Raw genomic sequence first — 20,920 nt, forward strand, 5'->3', positions numbered from 1 at the left:
TAGTATATGTCACCTGGATCCAGTAAATGTGATTCTGGGAGGGTGACTTGGCTTGAAGGTGTACCTAATTTTTACTGAGATTTTTTTCAGTTTTAAAAATGTGGACGTTCCATGAGGCAAGAATAAATTTCTAACTGTAGATACGTTCTTTAAAATTATGAAAATAATCCACAAGAATTAATTTATCAAGACAGTTTTCTAAGAGATCCTAATCTTTCTTCTGTTAAAGTCAGTGGAAAAACTTCAATTAACTTCAAAAGGAAGGGACCCTGAAATCCTGTTGGAATATTATAATTGGAAGATTAACTGTATTCATCAGTTGAATTCATCCTTTCTAGCTTAGCATTTTGATTAATAAAATCCATCTCTACTTTGTATCAGAAGATTTCTTCACACCATGCAATATTGGCTCCATTCCTGGATTACGCATGGCAATATCTTATTTTTGCTGAGTCTAAAAGTCTAGTGTAAAAGTTACTTTTGATTGTCACAGAAGGAAAAGTGTTAGCTGGAAAGCATCTCTGCTGCTGCTTCTTGTGACTGGTGTTTAGAACAATCTTGCTGAGATTCTGGTTCAGTAGCTATGTGTGGAGTTTTATTCAGGGAAGGACGCAAGTCAGAAGGCTAATATTGTGTTCTCCTCAAAAATTACTCTTTATACTCATTTTCTGAATGATCACCATTGTCATGGTGGTTTGTCTGTTTTAGTCTGAACAGCTCCTAACTATTATTTATCATCTGCTACATAAAAGGTACCAGAAATCCTGATGTATTTAGGCATTTGTAATTGACAGTTTCTTAATTTCAGATCCTTCTGTTTGAAAAAATGAAATGGAATTGCCTTCAGTCTGTTATCTTGAACCCAATTTCTTGGACCTCAGGGTATTCTTCTAGCTCGTTTTCTGAATGCCTTTCGATTTGACTGCTCCTCTGTGCAAAGTCTGCCATATTTGCGAGTTACTCACTGAGACTGCACCACAGCCATCTGTATCCATAACTGACACTGTACCATAACATTGCCTGGATTGTTTACAGTCACTTCTGTGAAGTCTGTTCTCATGCATCTTCTTCCAAGACACTAGAAGCTAATTAAGCAAGTTTGGATATTACATATGTTTTAGATTTTTGTCTTGAATGGAAAAGATAAAAGATACTCTTAGCAATGAGCTACTTTTGAGTAGGCTACATGTATTATAGGTGGCTGACAAATGAAATATCTGCTGAAAAAGGAAGCTTTGTCATTTGTCCAATTTGGGGGGAAAAAATCCACAGTCGTGTTCTTGTGTTTCCTTCCCATTGGCAGAAGTTGAATATCCATCGTTTTAAAATTAGTGAATTTTGCAAGATGCTGTTCTCCTTGCTTTGTTCAAGGTTTAGTGAAGAAAAGTAAAAAATATAGATGGCATCCAGGGTGTTGATGCCACCTAGCGTTGAAAGAATTACTACCCCACACTTCTGACTGAAGCTGACCAATTCTTTCCCTAAAGCAGGGCATGCAAAGCAATTGAAAAAAAGAGGCATGATTTACTTCGTAATCTTTTCATTTGTCACAATATTGAAGTTCCTTTTGATGTTAAGAATCATAATACAGTGTTTGGTTTCATCACAGGTGGTTGCAGGTAAAAGCAGATTCTTGTCTCTCCTTAGAAGTACTTTTACCTTTATTAATTCCCTATCAATACAACTAATATCATGGATATCACTCTACTTCTAATGAATTCCAGACTTCTGGGTCAGCTTGATCAAATTTTGGAATTGAGCACAGCTAAAAAAGCTAAACAACACTATTACAGTTGTTTTTCTGGTAAAAACCTGCCCCACTTAAAAGAGATTCCCTTGGGCTAGATATACCAAAGTTTATCCTGAATGTTTATCAAACATTTCAGGATTGTGCTGTACTAGGATTTTGCGAGTGTAGCTGGAAGTGTCTCAAGCAAGAGACAGGGCTGTTATTTCTTCCCAAAGAGCTGCAATTTCCCCTGATTTTCATGCTTACACCTTTCACAGTTTCTTTTACTAGTTCCCAGAGTAATACACATTTTAATACTTTTAGCTTGTGCTTTCAAATACTACTTTTCTTATTTGTGATCCTTCTGCCATTTGTCAGTTACCTTCATGTGGTGAGCAACCAAAAGATAGGGTTTGTTGTTTTTTTTGGTTTTTTGATGAAGTTGTTCCACCTTGCAGAGCCAACAGTATCTACCTGAACTGCACAAATGTGTTAGCATTTGGGACCTTTGCATCGTATTGAAAAGAAGTGCAGTTATTAGTTGCTTGGACTTTAAACACAATATTGAGGGTTTAAATTTCAGGAAATTAGTAGAATTCTTCCGATCTTTAAATTGGTTTTCGTGCTGAAGAACCAGTTTTCAGTTACTTACTGCATATTTTGGGAAAGGAGGGAGGGAAGGGGAGGGGAAAGGAGGGGAGGGGAAAAGGATGTGAAGTGTTCTGAATGTGAGTTACTTCTCTGTGATTAAACCATTGGTAAGAGATGAGCAAAGCTTCCCTTCTGTATAGCTGGGTTGGATTTTTTTGTGTGCCCTTGGTCTGCTTTCTTCACTGATGAGCTATAAAGACTTACAAGTCTTGTCACTCACTATGAATAATGGAGAATTTTTCTTGTGTGTTTCTTACTATCTGTTGTAAGAAACACTTACTTGAAAGCCTATGAACTGCATTCATTTTGCCCTCTTTGTTAATGCTTCCATATTTGAAGTAAAAATGATATCACACAGTATGAATGAAGAATGAAACCTCAAGAATGAAACCAAGCTTTTGTGAACTTGTTTACATACATTATGGTTTTTACTTTCATTTTAAACCTTTAAGCAAACATCAGCCCTTCCTGACAATAGAGAAAATCTGTAGAGGGTTCATGGCAGGGTATCCTTCTGCCCTCATTCTTATTTCAAGATAGCATGTAGAAGCTGTAGATGGTTGTAGATACAAGAACATTCCCTCTGTCCTGCTACGGTCTGGTTTTCATAGAAGGCAAGGGAGTGCAGGGGAAAAAGGGAAAAAAAAAAAAACAACAAAACCAGAGTGTAAGATATAGTGGATCTGCATGAAAAATACCGTATTTCTATTCCAGTGAAGAACATGAGCAAGAAAATAGAGGAACTAATATCCTGGGTGCTGTTTACTTCAGTAAGCGCTGGAGTAAAAAGTTTTGTCAGGTGGTACTGTTTTGATGCACTCATACATGTACAGACTCTTAAAAGGACCGTGTAGTTTGTGTTCCCACTAAGTTTCCATATGACTTTATTTGCAGATTTTTTTGAATTTGTGTATGCCAGTTACAAGTCATGTTCTACTGGTCTTTTGCAGAAAAGCGTTGTCCCATCCTCCAGAAACCAGCAAGTGTGACAGTTTTCCCTCCCAGATGTGGGCTGGAGCCTGCCATTTCTGGGACTGTGTGCCGGCTGAGCTGTCCCCAGGGATTCGTCTTGTCTGGAGCTGAAGAAGAACTAAGGTGCATTTCATTTGGGAGATGGAGTGCAAACATCCAGGAGGCTCTGTGTAAAGGTAGAGACCAGCACAAAATCATGTCTGTGTACACGTGTGCAGAATTGAAGGGAAGCACACAGCTAACTGAGTGAGGACAGGTTTGAACTGGGGAAAGCATGATTTAAACAGTGTGTAACGAGTGTTACCTGTACCTTTATAACTTGGTTGTCAGATTTAATTGTAGTTTGTAACAGAAATGTGGAGTTCAGAGATCGCTTAAGTGTCACCTTATAGTGCTCACCATCAGCTGCTTTTCCTGGGATCCATCTCATGAGTCTGTTGTTGGGAATCTGCCTGCTAAAAGGCCTGATCTACAGGGAAGTTTCAAATTTCAAAGTAGAAGTAAAAGCTCTTAGCTTAAGAATAGTCAAAGTGGAACCCACATCTCCAGTAAAATAACAGTGATAATAATATTACTACTGGTTCAGCAAAAGTTTATGCAAACCCTCTATTTAGACCAAAACTGTGAACACTGTGTAAACCTTGGCTGATAGACAGACTATAGAGGAATGTTCATTTCAGTTGTCTTTGATCTAACTATGTCTGTTGACATGCCCCAAGCCACGGTGCACAAGACCAAAATCATCTAAAACAAGAGTATTGGCTGAGCAGGGAGTATCAAGATAGGCTGAAGATGGTTACATGCATTTCAGAATGGATCTGCCATATTTACCCACCTCTTCTAGAAATGTTAGGCTGTTTATTCCCTTTCCCATAATCACAACTGGATTGGAAGGATTCTGGTTTTGGATTATAGCAGAATAAAACCAAAAGTGCAGTTTGCTATTCACCTCTTCCTGAAATGTTGTTCTCCTAGACTTATTGCTTTCACTCCCAACTGAGGCCCTCGCCAGCCACTGGGTGAAAGAACAGTACAGAAAACAGTTATAGCAGCCATCATGCCAGGTCACTAGAGAAACTGGGGCTTTTTTTCCCTGTAAAGGCCAGGAAGATTTTATCCCCCTCTTTAAACATTCTATTTTCCACTCTGTGATGTACCAAATTGTTTTTCTGAATCTTTTGTGTAAACCTGTGCCAAACCACAGCTTTTAATATTTGATGGGATCCTAGCACAAGGTTACAAGTTGAAGTGTTTGGATCAAGGTAAAGCAGTGTGGCTTGGATTCAAGCTTTTACATATTACCAATGAGCGAAGCCCTAAAGTAGGAGGCACTGAGAAACTATGAAGGTTATTCTTTTTGAGTAAAAATGAACAGTTGTGTTTCAACTGCTTTCATTCTTGTTATTGTCTTTCTCTATTTTGCTGCCAACATATTTGGCCAGTTCAAAGTAGCCTTTTTTTTTACGATTTATTTATTATTAGTCTTTTTACAGAATTTCACCTTTAGATGGAATTTGCCCCAACCTGGAGGCTGTGGTCAAGGGACTGTGAACCATAACTGGTAGTTACTTATAAGAGTGCATTTGTAATAAAATTTTCATCTGAATGAGTTCAGAGGAAGACAAAATCAGTTGTATTTATTGCTTTGCATTCTTAATTATGGAATTTAATTGCCTGAGTTATGTCTTTACTGGAACTATTTAGTAATAAAAGCGTAAGTGATATCTGCTCTGAGTTGTTTTAAAGCCTGTTGGGCATAGATGAGTTCAGAGCCAAATATGTCCTTTTCTCATGAGTCTAGAAACCATTTATCAAGCAGCACTACAGCAATGAAATAACCTGACCACAAATATTTTGGGAGGCCCTGTACCAGGGAACTGAAGAAGTACTTCAAATTTGTCAGAGAAACTTGAGGCTTAAATGTTGGTGGTGATGTTACCCATATTGTATCACTAGTCCTTCAAAACCATCCAGCATTGTCATCTGTCACCAGAAGACCCCATTTGTCCTACATAATGTCATGTAACAGGAATTTAGTATGGAGCGTTTCCAGCAGATGCTGCCCAAATTCCTGCCATTGGTTCTTTCAAGTCAGTTCCATGCCATGCTCCAGAGAATTTCAGAGTCACTACTGTCTTGAGCATAGTGTGTATATATATGTATATCATGTCACAAGTACTTTGGAGTTTTTTTAAGTCACTGATTATCAGAAGCAAGTATTTTTGTCTGTATGTGTCATGTGTGTGGATAGTGGTGGATAGTGGAAGGATAGAGAAGGAAGGGATGAATAATAAGAAACAAATTAATTTTTATTTATTCCTTATTTGGTTCTGTGTAGAAATCAGTCTCATTGTGCTCAGTGATGTAAAAAAATACAGCAAAAATCAGTCCTTTCCCCAGGCAAATTTACTATTTACGTATGAGCCTATAGGCAAGAATTAAGAAGGGACAGAGACAGGAAGTTTGCAAAAATATGTGCATTTATATTCTAGGCAGTACAAAACCCAAGGGTTTTAACAAGTTTCAGTCTAACCATTACTTCTGTAATCCCACATATAAAACTATTTTGTCTTTTTCTGGGTCAGATATTGAAGCACCTCGGATCCACTGTCCAGATGATATTGAGACTGTGACTCTGGAACATCATAATTCTGCTAATATCAGCTGGCAGGTACCAACAGCTGAGGATAACTCTGGAGATGAGGCAAGTTAAAATCTATATCTATATGACCGGAGGCAGTCTTCCTGATTTCAATTAATTTTATGATTCACCAGAATTTTTTTGTTCTGATAAATAGGAGTAGACAAAAAACCTGATAGAAAGTTTGTATCTTAAAAATGCAGCATTTTCTGTCTTGATTGGAATTGTGCAGTACAGGACACTGCATGGAATTGCAGTGCATGAAACCTCATATGGTTAATTTATGTGGTCAAAAGAAAGAATGTGCCCTTGTTTACAAGATGGAGACGTCTGCTTTAAAAATGAGCACTTAAAATGTCAAGAAGTTTAATAAACTCTTCTCAGAAGGAAGCAAACCAGTTCATTCATCTAGAAGGTTAACAAGTACAGAGTGTGATAAGTAAAAACTCATTTCAGCTTTCTGAGTGAGAGAAACCTTATTTTCCTATGCAAGGTTCAAAAATGGGCCTTTGGCTACTATGGGTATCAGAGGTCTGGAATTAGAATTACAAGGAGAACTTGCTCCAGAGCTGTTTCATAAAGAGTAACATTTCCTACAGGCTCATACATGATTCAGTTAGAGCAACTGAATGCTTTATCAATAGTCAACAGAGGGACAATATGTCTGTGTGTGCTCGTAATTTACTGCAAACACAGGAGTTTTTTGCACTAAGAAGTTGAGCTATGCCAGTAAAAGAGATTTGAGTTTGTACTTTTTTTTTCTGTAGCATAGTCATGGTCAGGTACTGTAGCTCTGCTGACACAGAGTCATTCATTGAAGTGTAGAAGTTGAGTGCCTTAGCTCTTAGTTGTAAGAGATTTGTCAAAATCATGACTGTCAGATGAACTAACTTCTGGTTCACACATGAAACCATTTCTTTTAAAGACAAATTCCTTAAGACAGTTCTAAACCATATGAAAGAACCATAGACAGCATCTAAGTGTCATTTACTCCAAATGTAAGGTTTCATTTGCTGTACCAGATCATATTGAAGTATGTGTGGGCTGTTGACTCACACACGTATGTAGATCAAAACTGGGTATGTTAGTAACTTACAACCCATGACTGTCTCCTCCACTAATCTCCCAGGTCTGCTGCCCTTGCAGCTGGAGAACTGAACTGCAGACAGGTTCTGAGCTGATGTAGTGTGTGTTCAGTGTAATTAGGCAAACAAGAGTTTTTTTTAGTACACAATGCTGTAAACTGCAGCTGGTCAGGGTCCAAGTCCTGACTGAGTAAATCCCTGTTGATATACAGAAGGCAGACTTAAGAAGGGGCATAGAGCACTCTGTTGCAAAGTCCATCCTCATTACTTTAAGAGGCTATTTGCATTAAGAATGAGTAGGCTTAACATTGAAAGATACTATTCTGTCCTTTTTTTGAAACATGAATATCATACTCTGTTTTTTTAAATAACAAGTGTTTTCCTGTAACAGGTCTCAGTCCACGTTACCCCAGCTTTCATACCACCATTTCTTCTCCCGATTGGAAAAGCTGACATTACTTACACAGCAACTGATAAGTCGGGCAATGAGGCAAGCTGTACATTCAGTGTCAAGGTTATTGGTAAGTGCTGTTAAAAATCACTGGGGAAGTCTACCTGTCATGGTTGAAACCTTCTGATTAGTGCAGAAAGAGACTGGGAGTCACTGTGGCCCTTATGTGTACAGTTATAAACCCAGGAGCATTATCATCTCCACAAATTCTTTGCTGATCTTTGGTCACCGTTTGCATAGTGTGTGCAGTCATTGCTCACAATGTTTGGTTTGGGTTATGTTTCATTCTGACATTCATTATGAATTTTAAGATTTCTCCTCAGACTCATATATTAAATGCTTTATTGTGTTGTTACTTAATGCCTTCATCATATATCTGTATTTAACTCTTTAAATACTCCAACAAGGTTTCCAAGGCTTGCACACGTTGCTGATGCAAATCATTGCTAAAGTGTTTCTGTCAGACAGTTGTGTTATTCGGCAGTCTTGTAGGTAATCCAAGGTTTGCTCTGTAGAAAGCAAACACTGCAGAAACCATGAGGTCAGTAGAAGAATTACTCTTGTCCATTCACTCAGCATCTTCCCATTGCAGAACCTTTCAGGTCTGCACCTTTGTTTTATCTTCTGATAGGAACTTAAAACTGCTGCTTACCTAACTTCTTCTCATGATAGATGCCATTTGAGTGTAGCAGTAGTTCTGTAAGCTAATGTCATGCTATCCTTTCAAATTCTGCAGATGTAGAACCTCCTGTAGTTGACAAATGCAGATCTCCACCACCCATGCAAGCAGCAGAGAACAATTACCCAGCGACATGGGAAGAACCAGAATTTTCAGACAATTCAGGTGAGATAGTGCACCCCAAAACAAGCATGCAACAGTAGAAGGCTTGCAAACCTTTCCACCTGTTCGAGAGTTTCTTGTGTTTCTTTTATTTATTCGTTTTCAAGAATACCTAATTTTGAAGATGTACTGTCGTTTGCTTTTCCATTTGTCAAGGTTGGGTATGAGTAACCCTTTTTTACTTACTGATGTTTTAGGTTGTCTTTTTAACTCTTCTAGGTGGTCCATTGACTGTCACTAGGAGTCATGCACCTGGAGATCTCTTTCCAAAAGGAGAAACAACAGTTCAGTACACAGCTATGGATCCTTCTGGAAATAACAGGACATGTGAGATCCACATTGTCATCAAAGGTTTGTTGTCATCGTCTCCTGCTCAAGACCATATGGCTTTGATCTAACTGAATATCATAAAGGATGCAGGAATGCTCCACTTTTTCATTTAGTCTCCACTTTTTCATACAGTTATTTCCATTTTATGTTGGAGTCACTTGAAGGCAGTCAGGATATTTGTTAGTATGAATGAAAAAATTGTCTAAGACTGAAACAGCACAGCAGCGAATTTGGCCCTATAAGTTCAAATCTGAATGCAAAAGCATTGAAACTATATGATTCATTAAGCAGTAAAACTTACAGAAATGGGTTCTTTTTTTTCTGCAGGGACAGATACCACATGAGCTGTATTAATACATAGTTATTCCAGTCGTTTCAAATCTGTAGTTAAAAAGGAAAATTTTCTACCAATTTTTCTTTAGTCACCTACAAATATTGTAGCAGATAATAGAGCACTCTTTAGAGTTTAGAATCTGTTGGTACCTATGGATATACTACTGCATTTTGTGTACTGCATAGACATCTTTTCCTCACAGTTCACTTTCTTCTTTAAAGTCCAAACAATAAATTGGAAGATAAAGTATTAAGGATGAAAATTCTACTTCATATCTGCTTTCTAGTTTTTATGTCTCAGTTGGATATCTGTATAAAAAGATCAGTTAGTGAAGAGAGAATTTAAAATCATACAGACTGGAATTTTGATTATAGCTTTTAGAAAACATAAGTTGCAAATTGATGTGCTAGTCTCTGATTTGTTCTAAATCTTAGCAAGAACAAACCAGTGCTTATAATTGACATTATTTCAAGTTCTCTACCACCTTAGACTTTTTGTGGTTCAGTGTTTGTGACATAATGTTTTCAGATGTTCACAACTTCCTTCACAGTAGGCCTGAAAATTGAATAGCTGAGGTTTTACAGTCCGTTCCTCCTAAGATTATTTTGACAAGCTCATATGTTGTTCAGTGGTGCAGGATGGATAATGTTTAGTTTCAGAATTCAAGATGTAATTTAGTTTACTAGAATTCATTGTATGTAATTCATATTAAAGCTTAGATTAATGTTTTATATTATTTTATTAAACAGTTCCTCATATGTATCACAACTTTTTTTAAAGTCTTTTTGTTTCTGGATTTCAAATTCCAGTGGCAGAATTTGAGAATTATTTAGCAGTAGCCTGATCCTGACTTTATGAAAGTAACAAATAATACCTCAACAGAGGCAAGATAAGGTTAATACTACGTACTTTTAGAAACCCTCTCAGTGCCATTTTCCTGCAGGGTCACTTACTTCACCACATTCATCAATATATAAATCATTGTATTGTTTACAGGTTCCCCCTGTGAAGTCTCCTTTGAGCCTGTGAATGGGGATTTTATATGCACATCAGATGAAGCAGGAGTTAATTGCACATTGCACTGCGCAGAGGGTTACAGCTTTTCAGAAGGATCGAGTGAAAACTACTATTGTGCATATGAGGATGGTCTCTGGAAGCCACCCTACTCTCCAGAGTGGCCTAGCTGCTCTTGTAAGTCTTACTGTTACTGAAATGAATCTGCAACTCATCAAATGCTATGTTTGATGAGAAAGTAAATAAAAATGTTTTAGAAATTTTTGACTTCTGTTTCATTATAACAAATGTTGTCTGTCCTATGCCTCCGAATTGTTACAAATATTGTGAAATAATGCTTGGAAGTCTGTAAATGTGTTACTTCAGAAGCTGGCTGAAGCACAAGTATAGCAGTGAATTTGAGTCCTAGGAATCACAAAATAGCAAAGGTGCAAAGCAGACAGGTTAATTGAAACAGTTTTTTTATGAACACTAACAGGGCCTTTTCAATAAGAATTACAACAGTACGTGCAACTTACTGATCCAAATGCATAGTGTGCGCTCTGTTTACGTATCTGATTACCACCAGATCAGAAGAGTTTATGTGTTTTCTTTGAGCTGGACACATGCAAAACTTCAGCTGTGGAATTTTCCACCTTTGGTGACATTTTTTAAATGACTGTATTATAACTACATTTCAAGCCAGTCTTGGTACCATGTTCCATCAAAGTTGATTTCTTGTTTTCAGCAAAAAAAGAGCAGTGTTTCAGCTATGAACAAACAAGAGTTATGTTTCAGATATATCTGTCAATTTAAAATTCATAACTTGGACACTTAGGAACTTAACTCTGATTGAATTCTGAATTATTTTCTGAATAATTTTTCGTATTTAGCCTAGCAGCACTAGTAATAAGAGTTTTAATATTTATTGCTTCTCAGTACAAAGTATGTTTGTTTGTTGACAGTTTACAGGTTTCTTCCCTTAAGAAAATGCTGAAGTACATAAATGACCTTTTTTTTAATGTCTTCTAGCTTTTCCAGTAATTTGATGCCTACCAAAGGGTTATATTAACTGCATGGGCTGAGGTATGAGCGATCTGCTTAGGTTGCTGATTTAAAGACAGTGCTTCTTGCCTTATTGTGTTCCAGTTTCAGCCTGAATTATCTTGATTTTAGCTATAAAGCTCTGGAAGTGATCAGTAAAAATTTATTTCTTCAACATTTTTCAGTAAATCGTTTTGCAAACCATGGGTTCAAATCCTTTGAGATGCTCTACAAAGCAACGCGATGTGATGACAACAATCTTCTAAATAGATTTACTGATGCATTCCAGAGTTCACTTGGTAAAATGGTAGGTTAGTAAATACTCCTTCTCTTTATATACTTCTTAAAAAAATACATAATTGGGGGTTTTTTCTAGTTAATTGATTTTGTACAAAGAAAGTAACTCAAAAATTAAATCTGTGCTTTTTCAGAAAATGACAAGTCATCTTGAAAAATAAAGATGTTTCACTGGCATTTTAATGTAATTCAATGTGAAATTATATGAGACGGCTTATATATCCAAGTAGCTTAGGGACCTGCAGATAAATTTTCAGTAGGGTTCCAAATAGAACTTGTGCAGTTTTGAAAACCCCACTCAACTGTCCCCTAACCTCAGTGTTGTTTTTGACAGTTGGATGTGATAATAAAATAAATGCATTTTATATAGCATATGTATGGTATATATCCATATAATATGAATGAACATACCTATATACAAATGCATAAATTTCACATTTAGTGTGCATGTCCAGGCACTTAAATCCTGGTACTAGTGATTTGCTCAGGTTTCTTGACTTTCCAAGTTTTCAATTTTGTCATTCAAAGCTTCATGGCCCTGAATTTGAAGAGGTACCATATTACTTCTCTACCATGTCTCTTGTTTTCTACTTCAGTATCACAACCTCCTCTCTTAAACCACAAATCTGTCCTCAGCTGAAAAGCAGAAATAACAGAACTTTTAGTTGTGGTCTCAGGAGTGAGTGTCCAGGCCAAGTGTGACAGCATTGTTCCAGCAGAGAACACTGATCATTTACAAGCTTTTTGCAGAACATGGCTCATATGCTAATAAAAGCTTTTCTCATAACTAAAAAGTATTTTTAGCCCATACAGCTAATTGGCAAATTCCTTCAACTTTGGAATATATGCCAGTAGCCCCTGTCAAATGGCTGGAAACTTACATAACACATCAGCCAGTGTCTGATGCTTGGACATAAATATCTGTTAATCTCTTGCCTTGATTCAGGTTTGTTCTCTTCCAGTAGAGAAATCTTGACTGGTTTTATTTCTGTTTCTTTCCCCTAAGAGCCCAGTACAACCAGGTTCCAGTGTTTAGACGGTTACTATTGGAAAGTAAAAGATAATAAGGAAAAAATACATAGTGACCTTCCAAGCAATTACATCAAAATGCAACAGTCTGGGAAAACATTCAAAAAGGCTGTTTTGAATATGCTTATTCCTATTCCCAAGAATTTGAAACTCTACAAGAGAGCTGAAAGGGGGGTAGGAATGGGCAAGAGCCATCTTTCCAATGAAAGTTGATATGGAAAAAACAGAACAATTTCAAAACATGTCCTAGGGCCAACTTGCTTCAAATCTTTCTGGAAAAAGCAAGAAATACATACTTTATCAAAAACCATGCATTCATTTATTCTTGTCCAATCTCCACTGCTTTTTACGGAGGGAAGAAATAAATGATACCACAGGAGTTTTCTGTTCTGTGATTTCTATGCTCCTGAGATTATTTTCTCTGTCCTCTGAGGTTTTTTGGTGCATAGGTCTTTTTCCACAGGTAGAGAGAGGTGGAAATGAAGAAATAAGGTTTGAAAGCTAGAAAAAAGTGACAACATTGTTGTCAACCTTACAGAATTAGAAGTAATGTAGTTGGGAAAACTGCAGATGCTTTTAAACACATGAGCTCACCTGTCATTTTTTGTAGGGAGAAACAAACCTGAATTTATTTCTGTATTCTGGGATTTCAAATGCAAGAGTGGTTACTTGAATTGACATCTTCTCTTAAAAAAAAAAAGTTCTTCCATAACAAAGAGGTTATATCAGTAGAATGTACTTCTTTCAGCTGACTTTGCCAAGGTTGTAAGAGACATGAAAGGGGAAATCTGGTGTCAGTGGCAGAAGCAGTGCTTTACATTGTAATTAGAAGGTTTTATAAGTTAGAGGAGAGAGGCCTACGTGATTTTTTGTTTTTAATGTTATTCTTCTTTATTTTGGAAGGTCCCATCATTCTGTAATGATGTTGATGATATTGACTGCAGATTGGAAGAACAGACACAGAAACATTGCTTGGAATATAATTATGATTATGAAAATGGGTTTGCCATCGGTAATTATTGATTCCATAGATTTTTATCCACCCAGGTCGGATGCAGCATAATTCATACAAAAATGTCTTGAGTTACTTTTTTGAAATAACTCTGGCACTCATGGGATAATACGCAATTATATAATATATTTTTAAAATATATTGTGTGACTGTTTGATGTCTGGTATTGATGCTGCTTCCTATACAGTGTAGAAGTTTGCTGAGATGCCTCATGGTGGGGAGGGGAAAAAAGCACACAGGCACAGAGTCTTAGAAACCTGCATGGTTAGCCTAGAAGAAAGAAACTTTTTAAAAACATGCTGTTTCAAACAAAAGACTGAAAAGTTACAATAAATTGTTTTGGAGATTGTTATGAAAATGAGGAACATCTATGATGCTGGTTTGAATTTGCACAGAACCCTCACTGTGTGAAGTTATACAAGCTTAAGTTTGCCCATTAACTGTGAAATTACTTCCTGGCGAGGACAGATTTTTCCCCATGACTTCAGCTATATCAGAGTGAAAACCACGACAATCCTTGTGTCTTGTGACAGTGATTGTTCCCACTTTGTTTTATGACAAGTAAGTTGTCGTTTTCAGTCCCATTTTCAGACAGGCTAGTGTCCACGTTGTACTATGGTTATCCTTGGCCTTTTTGAGTCCCTTGGGAGTGCTCAGGGCAGAAAAGCTGAAAATGGATAACTTACATTACCTATCTGAGCATAAGGCATTTTGTCAGATCCATGTCAGAATATGTACTCTATCACAGGACTGCACCTCTTTTACAGGTTTATAGTGGAGCTACTTGGTAGAGCTTCCTGCTTGTGCTCACCTTTCAGACATGCTTCACTCAGTCTGAGAGCACATTTGTTTGTGTTCAGACATGGGGCAGGGCTGGATGTTCAGTCTGCGGTTGTCATCAGGATAAGGATGAAGGCTGATGACAGCTGGAACTAACCTGTAAAGGCATTTGGAAGAAATGGTGTTAAGAACATGGAATGTGGGGTCCTATTCTCTTCTGGTTCATTTCAACCTCTTACCAGAGTAACCTTATTGCAATTTTTCAGGAATTTCTCACGATTTACACTGGGGAGGCAGGAGAGAAGAAGTCTCCTCAGGTCCTAAGAGACAGCATTTTAGAAAATTTGTTGTGGGATACTCATTATTAACCTCAAAGTCTTGGGGTTAGCTTGTCCTAGTTTCCACTGTAAATTAAGCGTAATCTAGCTGGCTGCTAATAGGTAATTGGCAGATTTTTTTCCTATTATTGTGGTTTTTAAAAATAAGCTAGATCAAGGAAATAGACTGTGACTTTCTAGGATTAGTCATTATGCAGAAGTAGAATATACACAGAAACAATTGTTTGTTTCTGATTTAAAGCATGTTAAAGTGAAGGACATTGTACAGGGGGTGAATTTGGCTCTGCGTAACAGGAAATGCCTGTCTGGGGGTAATGAACACATAAGGTGATGCCTTTTTTGAGAGGCCAGACAATGTTACAACTGTTCAGGAGTTGTGAGAAGAAGATGCAAAGGAGACATGACATAGGCTGTACTGTCTTTAATTAGGCAGAAAGAGGAAGGAGGAGCAATATAGAATTGTTTAAGATACTGTTGGCAGGTGAGGGTGAATGCAAGAGAGAGGAAGAGATAACTGCAATATGTAACTTTTGTAACTATTTCTCTAAAACTTTGGCTAACTGCAGAAGACTCAAGATCTCTACAATATCAGTTATGAATGAGTTTAGTTTTTCTTTTCCATTAGTCAAAATGAGGGTACAATAGGCACTTGTGAGGAGACAAAGTCAAGTCTTCATCTGAAGTTTCAAACAGACCCCATTCTATTGGGGTTGTACTTTAGAATGTATTTTAGAGTGTAGATATTTATTTTCCGCATGATGTTGTTTCTCTTTTTGTTCTTTCTTAATGTCCCGCAGGACCTGCTGGCTGGGGGACAGCAAATCACCTGGATTATTCTTATGGTGATTTTGTTGATGCAGAAGAGGACTTATCCAAGCATCTCTCTGCCTCTGTAAAAGCAGCACCTGCTCGGGTCAAAAGGCATAAACCGAATGTTCCAATGACTGACCAAAAAATCAAGTTAATATTTAACATCACAGGTGAGAGAAGTCAAAATACTGTCCACTACTTTCTTCTTCTTAAAAATCATCTTTCCATACATTCAGTAAAATTTCTTCCACTCGCAAAAGCCTGGTGAAGATGCAGATGACAGTTTTCTGGACACATTTATAGCCCCATTTCATCACAGACTTTCTGCTTGAAGGAAAGATCAGAGAGAGCCCCCTATTCTTGGAGGGCTTTGTGCACATAGCTTGGTTTCCTCTTTCCACTGACGACATTGATTGTTGTCCTCAATATATTCCAGAGTATGATGGAAGTGCTGAGTGTAAAATCTGTGTGCCTTTCGTGTTTGCTGTTTATATTCCAGCTAGCGTGCCATTGCCTGATGAAAGGAATGATACACTGGAACTGGAAAACCAGAGGCGGCTCCTTAAAACTCTGGAAACAATCACGAACAGGCTGAATAGGACTCTCCATAAGGAACCCATGTATTCTTTTCAGTTTGCATCTGAACTCATTGTAGCTGACACCAACTCACTGGAGACTGAGAAGGCCTTTCTTTTCTGCAGACCTGGTTCTGTGCTGAGAGGGAGAATGTGTGGTAAGCCAGATGTCTTGTTTCTTACATGTATTTGGAATCCTTTTGCAAAGCAAGGTTTTAGAGGATGTTTGCAGAGGGTTATGATTTGACACAGTCCAGAGATTGTGGTCTCTCATAACAATAAACTGCAAAAATGCTTTGCACAGTTTGACTTCCAGAGAATGTTTATGTTCCTAACCAAGGCCTGTGGAAAAAGGATGCTTTTGTACCCAGGATTCCACTCCCATGGGGAAATCAGGCATATCCATGCTTAGTCACACACAGAAAACAGTGCTTGGTATGCAGTCTTTCAACCCTGTTAGTCTTGTGAGTGATGCATAGCTAAGAGAGGGAATTGGATTCCATTTCCTGTGCATAGTTAGATTTTTGCAGTGTTCCAGAGAGATACCCCATCTGCTGAGGAACAGAGTCACATTTCATATAAACACAGTTGACTAAATAGGAACTCCAGGGGCAAGAGCTATGTATGATTTTTCACTCTGAGGGGAACTTACGTTTCCAATATTACAGTCAACTGCCCTCTGGGTACCTATTACTCTCTGGAGCATCTCACCTGTGAAAGCTGCTGGACTGGATCCTACCAAGATGAGGAAGGGCAGCTGGAATGCAAAAGTTGTCCATCTGGTAGCTATACTGAGTATCTACACTCTAGGAGCATCTCTGAATGCAAAGGTGAGAACTTTTGTCTTATTCAGACAGCCACTTCTGAATGCATGGTGACATCCTTTTGGTCCCCATGGTGGAATATTGGGGTGAGGTTACCCTGTGAAATGAGGAGCAGTCCTAATTGCACATTGGTGCACATGTATAGAGAAAAATCCAAGTTTTCGTCACTGCTGTGGCGTGCAGGATGCCTGGGCAGATGTTTTAAGAAGAGTTGGCCTTTGAAGATTTGCTTCATTTCTGTCCTTCATTTCTGAGTTTGTGAGCCCATTTTTCAGGGACTAATAAACTTAAAATAATACTATTCTTGTCCTTGCCAGCCCCACTGTGCTGTAGTGCTGAGGCACTGAACAGCTCAGAACCACTATCTCTTCAGGATTTGTTCTGAAAAAGAAATTGCTAGTTTTATTTCCTTTTTGTTGTCTTATTGTTAATTTTTTTAATTAAAATGAGTTGCAGTAAATAGTCTGTGAACTGATTGGAAGAGAATTCACTGGTTAATAATTCACAAATGCACTATCAGTATCTTATCACAATTGTCTTTTTTTTTTTTGCTCTTTGTACCTTCAGAGTAGAGTAAGCTCCAGAAATAAAAGTCCTTGTGACATGCAGTGTGATTTCAACATTATTTTCAGAGATCAGGAACCATGTTTCATGTTGGAGATTGCTTAATATTTCCAAATTCTTCTGCCTTATAGCTCAGTGCAAGCAGGGAACGTATTCGCCTAATGGTCTTGAGACCTGTGAAACATGTCCACTTGGAACATATCAGCCAGCATTTGGATCGAGGAATTGTATCTCTTGCCCAGAAAATACATCAACAGTAAAAAGAGGCGCAGTAGATGTCTCAGCTTGTGGAGGTTTGTAACAAAAGGGGCAATGACTATTTTTTAAACTAAATACTAAAAATTTCCAAGTTGTTGTTTAAACATCAGCTAATGTAATTCAATTCATCTGCCTGAGACTGAATTGCTCTTGTGGTTAAGTGTGGATCAAGCAACATTTCCCAGCAAAACGATATGTCATTTCCTGATACCCTGATAATTTCAGTTGCCCTCCTTCTGATTTCCAAGGTGGATTCTCATCTAAAGATGAATAAAATGAGATGCATGACGGGTACCTAAATGAAAATAAAACCTTCTTCCTTACAGAAGAGAAAGGGAGTGATAGGATATTTGTCAGTATTATCTCTGGAACAGCTTCCATCTTTTCTGTACAAAAATTCTGAATTTTAACAGAGTTTGTTCCGTAATTCTTTCCAAGAAATTCTCCTCATCTGTCTTGGACAAGCTTTGCCAGAAGGATTCCCAGGGGAAATAATCTGCAGGGATTGATGGTACAAAAAAGTCTTTTCTTCATCCTTACTCCTTCTCAAAGGAAAAAAAAGTAAAACAGGTGTGAGAGATAAAAGAGAAAGGAAGTTCCATTTGAAAGCTGCCCCAGAGCAGCAAAAGTAGTAGACTTAAATATTTGCCATAGTCCTTTCAGAAAGACATGTCACCCCACAGAAGAATTTAAATAGGCATTTCCTAGAATTGTGAATTCCTCGCATGTTTCATCCTATTCCTTTTAAGTGTAAGGAGGTACTATGACAGGAGGAAAGTGATCAAAAAGAGGTGAGGGGAGGTAGGGTGGAGGTGCAGGAGATCAGATCACTTCAAAAATTGGCTTTTTGTTCTTGCAGTACCATGCCTTGCAGGCGAGTTCTCTCGCACAGGTTTGACACCTTGCTACCCTTGTCCCAGAGACTACTATCAACCAGACCCAGGAAAGTCCTACTGCTTGTCTTGTCCCTTTTATGGAACAACTACTGTCATCGGAGCCAGATCCATCACAGATTGTTCAAGTAAGCCAAATTATCTCTGCTGGATAAGGTGAATAAAGGGATCATCTAAAGGACAGCCATCAGTAGTCTTAACAGAAAGCATCCCACTTGCTCTCTTGACAAATGTAGACCTTTGATTTCAACCACTGAAGTTCACAGCTGGTTCTGCCTGCTGATGTGGCCTCACAGTCATAGGAGTGACTGTGTGAATCATACCCAGGCTCAATAAACAGAGTATACATATGCAGAGTGAGCATGTGTGTACACTGTGTATATATATATATATATATATGCTATAGAGATATATATACGCTAATATTTCATGTATCTGTTTATAAAACCATCTTTTTTTCATATGTACACACATGTGTTTATATATAAACATATACATGTTTTAGAAATGTACGTCCTTACAAATACATATTTGTGTAACGACTACTGTAAAGTTTGCTTTTTATTCCCACAAATTCACTTTTTTGCAGTATATCTTTAGATTTCTAACATGCAATTATAACGCCCTCATGGAATAGGGACCTTGCCATACAGTGTCATTAACAGTACTTTCGTATCTTTCTTCTTTAGGTTTTGGCTCTACTTTTTCAGCAGCTGAGGAAAGTGTAATGATGGTACCAGCCTTTCCAGAAAATATCAGCAAACAGTATAAAGTCAGCAGTCAGGTAAGGACAAGTGTTATTTTGCAGTGTTATCTCCAATGAAAGAAAAAGTGCTTTATGCAGAATGACTAAGACCTTTTTGAATGTAATTGTTTTGCTGACTATATTTTCTGAAGAGATGAAAGCAATGTTTTAGGGGGGAACACCTGAACTCTCTTCATAATCATAGAAATACTTTCATTGAAGAGAAGAGGTAGCGTCAGCTGTTGACAGTCTTTAATTTTGGATTTAAAGCCTTTACCTGATGTATGAAATATTTATTACACTTGTAAACTACACAGAAGAGGTTCGGCCAATATATAAAAAGTAGATTGATTATACTCAGTCATCTGAGGTCTTCCATATGCTGAATTCCAGAAAATGCTATCAGTTATCTAAATCTCAGTTGTAAGATCTTGAGTTTACGTATAGTAACATAAACTTGAGAGGAGGCAAGCAGGGCTCCCTTCTTCTGTGAGCACCCCCTTTGAAACACAGGCAAGTCCTCATATGAACTACTCTAAGGACAATATTTCCTGGAGATGCCTCCCACCATCTCACCCCCAGTGTGTAACTCTTGACAAGGCTGCTTTGGTTGCATCTGAAGTTGGGCTATTGTGTAAACAAGAGCAAAGTTAGCTCATGATAAATTTGGCCTGTACCAGTATATAATATAGAGACAGATGACAAACTGATCGCCTGTGATTTTAGTTGATCATTTACTCAAGGACTTTGATGAATTCAGGTTTGCTACAATAGAAGAAATAATGCCACACAGTGAAGTTCTGGGCCAGCTCACTTGATGGCCAGTAGCAGGAAGTGACTAGCTGATGTCAAATGAGGCAAAGTGGAGAATTCACAGATAAAGGATAGCTTAATATAAAATGCCACCTGCAAATCATAGCAAAGAAAGTTATGAGGGAATAACTGCAACAATCACATTTTGCTGATTAAAAGGTAATTTCTAAAGAATGTTTCAGATTCAGGCATTTTTCTGTATGAATAAAAAAGAAAGGTTGGTATGCTGCAGAGACAAAGAGGAAGAACAAGAAGTTAATGCTGGTGACTTTTTTATCCCATCTTTCCAAAGTGACTATAAGGTGTACAGTTTAAAACTACAGTATTTTGTGCCACCTTTGCTGTAATTGTATCATTCTTGCCTCTGGCAGGTCTTTCATGAGTGTTTTCTGGAACCGTGCCACAATAATGGGACATGCAAGCAATTGGGAAGTGGATATATCTGCATATGCCCACTTGGATATACAGGTAAAAAACTGAGAAGCAGGTGGAGTACCTAAATATGTCTCTATACCTTTAACATGAGCGAGTGTAAAGGAGCAAAACATTTTAATATAGCCTAACTAATTGGAATATCCATCATATATTTAGAGTACAAAAGTATTAAGAAAGTAAATACTTCCCCATGTGTTTGCTGAATTTTCTTGTGTTTAGCAGAAACAGTTTTGAATGGGATTTCTTTTAATGGAGTTAGTGGGTTTGAAAATCCTATCATTTGGCAATATTTATGATTAACAAAAGCTGGAAATTTACATTCTAGGCAGAAAACTCCACTTATACTGTACCTGTACTTCTTTTTGGTGTCATCTTCCCAGTTTCTTCAGAGCAAACAAATGTCTTATAATTCGGATTATCAGGCCTACTTGTGATAGGTATTAAGTGCCACTCCCTGGAACCGATCAGTCTGTTGC

General features: G+C 37.7%; 1 protein-coding gene across 1 annotated transcript in view; it reads left to right on the forward strand.

Moving 5' to 3' along the window:
• Positions 1–20,920, forward strand: part of SVEP1 (sushi, von Willebrand factor type A, EGF and pentraxin domain containing 1) — a 121,687-nt gene that overhangs the window by 48,741 nt on the left and 52,026 nt on the right. Inside the window, exons 7-21 of the mRNA XM_050329357.1 lie at positions 3,331–3,528; positions 5,938–6,056; positions 7,470–7,599; positions 8,266–8,373; positions 8,590–8,721; positions 10,031–10,225; positions 11,257–11,378; positions 13,301–13,409; positions 15,325–15,507; positions 15,837–16,070; positions 16,581–16,742; positions 17,432–17,593; positions 18,418–18,579; positions 19,141–19,235; positions 20,381–20,477. Of these exons, the coding sequence (XP_050185314.1) occupies positions 3,331–3,528; positions 5,938–6,056; positions 7,470–7,599; positions 8,266–8,373; positions 8,590–8,721; positions 10,031–10,225; positions 11,257–11,378; positions 13,301–13,409; positions 15,325–15,507; positions 15,837–16,070; positions 16,581–16,742; positions 17,432–17,593; positions 18,418–18,579; positions 19,141–19,235; positions 20,381–20,477 (2,208 nt within the window). The remainder of the gene's footprint in view (positions 1–3,330; positions 3,529–5,937; positions 6,057–7,469; positions 7,600–8,265; positions 8,374–8,589; positions 8,722–10,030; positions 10,226–11,256; positions 11,379–13,300; positions 13,410–15,324; positions 15,508–15,836; positions 16,071–16,580; positions 16,743–17,431; positions 17,594–18,417; positions 18,580–19,140; positions 19,236–20,380; positions 20,478–20,920) is intronic.

The sequence above is a fragment of the Myiozetetes cayanensis genome, unplaced genomic scaffold, assembly GCF_022539395.1.
Source record: "Myiozetetes cayanensis isolate MyiCay16 unplaced genomic scaffold, myiCay2020 scf4, whole genome shotgun sequence".
Lineage (NCBI taxonomy): Eukaryota > Metazoa > Chordata > Aves > Passeriformes > Tyrannidae > Myiozetetes > Myiozetetes cayanensis.